Source organism: Oncorhynchus kisutch, linkage group LG27, assembly GCF_002021735.2.
Source record: "Oncorhynchus kisutch isolate 150728-3 linkage group LG27, Okis_V2, whole genome shotgun sequence".
In the NCBI taxonomy this organism is placed as follows: domain Eukaryota; kingdom Metazoa; phylum Chordata; class Actinopteri; order Salmoniformes; family Salmonidae; genus Oncorhynchus; species Oncorhynchus kisutch.
This window is the reverse complement of record NC_034200.2, coordinates 36,036,650-36,043,654: the sequence shown is the minus strand read 5'-3', so window position 1 is coordinate 36,043,654 and position 7,005 is coordinate 36,036,650. Positions and strand designations below refer to the sequence as shown.

At 41.5% G+C, this 7,005-nt stretch overlaps 1 protein-coding gene across 2 annotated transcripts in view; it reads left to right on the top strand.

The window, feature by feature from the left end:
* Positions 1–6,134, top strand: part of LOC109872079 (amyloid beta A4 precursor protein-binding family B member 1-interacting protein) — a 22,890-nt gene extending 16,756 nt beyond the window's left edge. Inside the window, exons 11-13 of one of the 2 annotated variants that reach the window (XM_031806975.1) lie at positions 4,395–4,493; positions 4,979–5,102; positions 5,698–6,134. In XM_031806975.1, coding sequence (XP_031662835.1) covers positions 4,395–4,493; positions 4,979–5,102; positions 5,698–5,792 — 318 coding nt within the window. In that variant the 3' untranslated portion in view covers positions 5,793–6,134. Of the gene's footprint in view, positions 1–4,394; positions 4,494–4,978; positions 5,103–5,691 lie in introns of both variants that reach the window. The other variant, XM_031806974.1, reaches the window with a different exon arrangement.
* The last annotated feature ends 871 nt before the right edge of the window (positions 6,135–7,005 follow it).

Below are 7,005 nucleotides of genomic sequence, written 5' to 3'. Positions count from 1 at the left end.
TTCACGATTGTGTTGTTGTGTGTGGACCATGGTAATTCCTTAGTGATGTGGACACCGAGGAACTTGAAGCTCTCTACCTGCTCCACTAAGCCCTGTCAATGTGGATGGGGGCGAGCTCGGCCCTGCATGGTTTGCAATACAATACAAATGCAAAGTTTTGAGGGCCAGCAAGGCAACAAATATTTGAATGTTTGCATGTTTAAATATAAAAAATGTTAACAGGAAGCTGTGTCCTATTGTGTCTACTATAACACATTGCCACGACGCCACCACACACCGACATCTGACGTGGATGTTGCTATAGTTTAGTGTGGTCCATCAGAGATCACTATCTATTATGAGGAACGAAAGAGAGACAGAGAGAGAGAAAGAGACAGAGACAGAGAGACAGGTCGAGAAAGAGAGAGACAGGGAGAGACAGAGCGAAAGAGAGAGAAAAAAGTTCAATGGAGACAGAGAGAGAGAGAAACATAAAGAGAGAGACAGAGAGAGAATGAAAGCAGGGGGAGTGAGGTGTCAAGAGAGAAAGAGAAATGAGAGAGAACGAGAGAATGAGAGAGAGAGAGAAAGACAGACAGTCAGGCAGACAGACAGAGACAGACAGACAGTTATCAAATTAAACGACCTGTCAGTCATCAAGAGGCTTTTTAATAAGGAACGTTTCCCCTAACGAGAATATAATTTTCTCAGACAAAGAATGACAGCAGGGGGAGTGAGGTGTCAGTTGGTTGAAGTGGGGGCAGGTCTGACACATGCTGGGTTGTGGCGTCCCTTCAATAGAGCGTTCAGGGTCGGGGACTTAGAACCTTGCAGCTGGGTTGAGCTGTGTCTGATGGTCCTTAATTTGCAACTACAATTCACCACTCAACCCCAATGTTCTATCTGGGTTGAAATACTACTTGAAATCTTTCTACTACTTTGAGCTTTGTTTACTTAAGCCTGCTTGGAGTGCCAGATGGGAGGAGTTTGCGCTTTTTCTACTATCCTATTGTTTTTTTACTTTAATTTTTATTGAACCTTTATTTAACTAGGCAAGTCAGTTTAAGAACAAATTATTATTTACAATGACGCCCTACACCGGCCAAACCAGGAAGATGCTGGGCCAATTGTGCACTGCCCTATGGGACTCCCAATCACAGCCAGTTGTGATACAGCCTGGATTTGAACCAGGGTGTCTGTAGTGACGCATCGAGCACTGAGAGGCATGCCTTAGATTGCTGCGCCACTCAGGAGCCCAAGATCTATCCCTATGTTATCTCTGTTATCTCTGTTACCTATGTTATCTCTGTTACCTATGTTACCTCTGTTATCTCTGTTATCTCTGTTGTCTCTGTTACCTCTGTTATCTCTGTTGTCTCTGTTATCTCTGTTGTCTCTGTTACCTCTGTTATCTCTGTTATCTCTGTTACCTGTTACCTATCTATGTTATCTCTGTTGCCTCTGTTATCTCTGTTACCTCTGTTGCCTCTGTTATCTCTGTTGTCTCTGTTACCTCTGTTATCTCTGTTGCCTCTGTTATCTCTGTTGCCTCTGTTGTCACTGTTACCTCTGTTGTCTCTGTTACCTCTGTTATCTCTGTTGTCTCTGTTACCTCTGTTATCTCTGTTGCCTCTGTTATCTCTGTTACCTGTTACCTATCTATGTTATCTCTGTTACCTCTGTTATCTCTGTTGTCTCTGTTACCTCTGTTACCTCTGTTGCCTCTGTTATCTCTGTTACCTGTTACCTATCTCTGTTACCTCTGTTATCTCTGTTACCTGTTACCTACCTATGTTATCTCTGTTACCTATGTTATCTCTGTTACCTCTGTTTCATATTTTCAGGAAATTAACAGCTAAGTTGATGATAGTGATGGTTCTCATGGTAAGGTCAACCAGTAAGGAAGTGAATGTAGTTTAATGTAGTTCACAAGAATGGACTTATATTAGTCCGACTGACCTGTAACTGTTAACAAGTAAGAACATTTAGAATAGGTCAGTTACAATAGGTCAGTTACAATAGGTCAGTTACAATAGGTCAGTTATAATAGGTCAGTTATAATAGGTCAGTTATAATAGGGCAGTTACAATAGGTCAGTTACAATAGGGCAGTTATAATAGGTCAGTTACAATAGGTCAGTTACAATAGGCCAGTTATAATAGGTCAGTTATAATAGGTCAGTTACAATAGGTCAGTTATAATAGGTCAGTTATAATAGGTCAGTTACAATAAGTCAGTTATAATAGGTCAGTTACAATAGCTCAGTTATAATACGTCACAATAGGTCAGTTACAATAGGTCAGTTATAATAGGTCAGTTATAATAGGTCAGTTACAATAGGTCAGTTACAATAGTTCAGTTATAATAGGTCAGTTACAATAGGTCAGTTACAATAGGCCAGTTATAATAGGTCAGTTACAATAGGTCAATTATAATAGGTCAGTTACAATAAGTCAGTTATAATAGGTCAGTTATAATAGGTCAGTTACAATAAGTCAGTTATAATACGTCACAATAGGTCAGTTACAATAGGTCAGTTACAATAGGTCAGTTATAATAGGTCAGTTACAATAGGTCAGTTATAATACGTCACAATAGGTCAGTTACAATAGGTCAGTTATAATAGGTCAGTTATAATAGGTCAGTTACAATAGTTCAGTTATAATAGGTCAGTTACAATAGGCCAGTTATAATAGGTTACAATAGGTCAGTTACAATAGGTCAGTTATAATAGGCCAGTTATAATAGGTCAGTTACAATAGGCCAGTTATACTAGGTTAGTTATAATAGGTCACAATAGGTTAGGTATAATAGGTCAGCTACAATAGGTCAGTTACAATAGGTCAGTTACAATAGGTCAGTTATAATAGGTTACAATAGGTCAGTTACAATAGGCTGCAATAGGTCAGTTATAATAGGTCAGTTATAATAGGTCAGTTATAATAGGTCAGTTATAATAGGTCGCAATAGGTCAGTTACAATAGGCCAGTTATACTAGGTTAGTTATAATCAGTCAGAATAGGTTAGTTATAATAGGTCACAATAGGTCAGTTACAATAGGTCAGTTACAATAGGTCAGTTACAATAGGTCAGTTACAATATGTCAGTTACAATAGGCCAGTTATAATAGGCCAGTATTAATAGGTCAGTTATAATAGGTCACAATAGGTCAGTTATAATAGGTCGCAATAGGTCAATTATAATAGGTCAGTTACAATAAGTCAGTTATAATAGGTCAGTTACAATAGGTCAGTTATAATAGGTCAGTTACAATAAGTCAGTTATAATAGGTCACAGTAGGTTAGTTATAATAGGCCAGTTATAATAAGTCAGTTACAATAAGTAAGTTCTAATAGGTTGCAATCGGTCAGTTACAATAGGTCAGTTATAAGTCAGTTATAAGTCAGTTATAATAGGTCAGTTATAATAGGTCACAATAGGTCAGTTATAATAGGTCAGTTACAATAAGTCAGTTATAATAGGTCAGTTATAATAGGTCACAATAGGTTAGTTATAATAGGTCAGTTATAATAGGTCAGTTACAATAAGTCAGTTATAATAGGTCAGTTACCATAAGTCAGTTATAATAGGTCAGTTATAATAGGTCACAATAGGTCAGTTATAATAGGTCAGTTATAATAGGTCACAATAGGTTAGTTATAATAGGTCAGTTATAATAGGTCAGTTACAATAAGTCAGTTATAATAGGTCAGTTATAATAGGTTGCAATAGGTCAGTTATAATAGGCCAGTTACAATAAGTCAGTTATAATAGGTCAGTTATAATAGGCCACAATAGGTTAGTTATAATAGGTCACAATAGGTCAGTTACAATAGGTCAGTTATAATAGGTCATAGGTCAGTTATAATAGGTCAGAACCATGTCTGACAATGATTTGTTTTTAAAGGTACATCACCGGAAGTTGAGTTCCTAACTGTTACCTGGAACTTGAGCTTATATTTCCACGGTACGGTTTATAACGGCAACATACGAGCTGAATCCATTTCTGTTTTGGACACTATTTTCTAGAGGTTTTAAGTTGGTGTGAAAAAAAAGTGTATCTTCAAATAAGGGATTTGATTTTAAACAGGCAACAAAGTTATGGTTCAAATTAGGGGCCTTTTATTTTTTATTCACCATTTATTTTGGGTGTATGGGAATGTTCATGCATTCTTAACATGATCGAGAAAGGTTCTTACCATTGCTAGTGAAGTACACATGGAGCTCCATCATAGGTCGCCTCCTGCAGGCTCGTTGATGAACTTCTAAAACAATAAATACTGGACTCCTTGAACAAAGACGTATTGCATCAAGCATCGATGCAGTCTCTCCTGACAGACATTGCATGCATGGGAGATTTAGCTGTAGGTGCATTGATTACCATCAATACAATATGTTCTGGTCTTGCCCTGTAGCATCCTCAGATCCAGAAGGAGTCCCAGTACATCAGGTTCCTGTGTTGTGACGATGAGCACACTCTCTCCCTCTGGGTCAACTCCATCAGAGTAGCCAAGGTTAGACTTTACTCATACCCTTTACTCTACTCATACCCTTTACTCTACTCTTACCCTTTACTCTACTCATACCCTTTACTCTACTCTTACCCTTTACTCTACTCTTACCATTTACTCTACTCTTACCCTTTACTCTACTTATACCCTTTATTCTACTCATACCCTTTACTCTACTCATACCCTTTACTCTACTCATACCCTTTACTCTACTCAACCCCTTTACTCTACTCATACCCTTTACTCTACTCATACCCTTTACTCTACTCATACCCTCTACTCTTACCCTTTACTCTACTCATACCCTTTACTCTACTCATACCCTTTACTCTACTCATACCCTCTACTCTTACCCTTTACTTTACTCTTACCCTTTACTCTACTCATACCCTTTACTCTACTCATACCCTTTACTCTACTCATACCCTTTACTCTACTCTTACCCTTTACTCTCTTATGTGTACCTACCCGTATCTATCTTTGTTTAGTATGGGGCCACCCTGTATCACAACTATCAGAAGGCAGTGAGGAGAGCCTTAACCACCACCTCCACTCTGCATGTGACCAGTCTGCCTGTCTCCAGCCCTCCCACACATTCTACTGGGCACATAGGTGACACACACACACACACACACACACACACACACACACACGACACACACACACACACACACACACACACGACACACACACACACACACACACACACACACACACACACACACACACGACACACACACACACGACACACACACACACACACACACACACACACACGACACACACACACGACACACACACACACACACACACACACACACGACACACACACACACACACACACACACACACACACGACACACACACACACACACACACACACACACACACACACACACACACACACACACGACACACACACACACGACACACACACACACACGACACACACACACACGACACACACACACACACACGACACACACACACACACACACACACACACACACACACACACACACACGACACACACACACACACACACACACACACACACGACACACACACACACACACACACACACACACACACACACACGACACACACACACACACACACACACACACACACACACACGACACACACACACACACACACACACACACACACTCTAAATAATATATTATTTTCCTTTCCTCAGCAACAGTGAGGGCCAATGGACATCCTGATCAGGACGACCTCTCTGAACCGCCCCCAGACTTTATTCCCCCGCCCCCTCCTGGGTGGGGCTCTGTGGTCTAGGGATGGAGCTCCGCCCACTCACCCATGACTTCTGTAGAGGACGTTCTCAACCTACCTACCTACAGACAGACAGTCCCAGTGTTCATGAACCAGAGCGATGCTTTTAAAAATAGCACCTCGGGAGGTGACAGGCCCTGCTCCAATACTTCAAAATGCATTCTTCCTTTCTTCCCTCCTTCTTTAAGTAACTGATCTGACAAGATATGATTGGACAACGCAATGCAGTGGAGACATTTCTGACTGATGGGAAAGGGGGGGATACCTAGTCAGTTGTATAGGGAAAGGGGGGGATACCTAGTCAGTTGTATAGGGAAAGGGGGGGATACCTAGTCAGTTGTATAGGGAAAGGGTGGGATACCTAGTCAGTTGTATAGGGAACAGGGGGGATACCTGGTCAGTTGTATAGGGAAAGGGGGGATACCTAGTCAGTTGTATAGGGAACAGGGGGGATACCTAGTCAGTTGTATAGGGAACAGGGGGGATACCTAGTCAGTTGTATAGGGAAAGGTGGGATACCTAGTCAGTTGTATAGGGAAAGGTGGGATACCTAGTCAGTTGTATAGGGAAAGGGGGGGATACCTAGTCAGTTGTATAGGGAACAGGGGGGATACCTAGTCAGTTGTATAGGGAACAGGGGGGATACCTAGTCAATTGTATAGGGAACAGGGGGGATACCTAGTCAGTTGTATAGGGAAAGGGGGGGATACCTTGTATAGGGAAATGGGGGATACCTAGTCAGTTGTATAGGGAACAGGGGGGATACCTAGTCAGTTGTATAGGGAACAGGGGGGATACCTAGTCAGTTGTATAGGGAAAGGGGGGATACCTAGTCAGTTGTATAGGGAAAGGGGGGATACCTAGTCAGTTGAATAGGGAACAGGGGGGATACCTAGTCAGTTGTATAGGGAAAGGGGGGATACCTAGTCAGTTGTATAGGGAAAGGGGGGGATACCTAGTCAGTCGTATAGGGAAAGGGGGGATACCTAGTCAGTTGTATAGGGAAAGGGGGGATACCTCGTCAGTTGTATAGGGAAAGGGGGGATACCTCGTCAGTTGTATAGGGAAAGGGGGGATACCTCGTCAGTTGTATAGGGAAAGGGGGGATACCTCGTCAGTTGTATAGGGAAAGGGGGGATACCTCGTCAGTTGTATAGGGAAAGGGGGGATACCTGGTCAGTTGCACAACTGAATGCATTCAACTGAAATGTGTCTT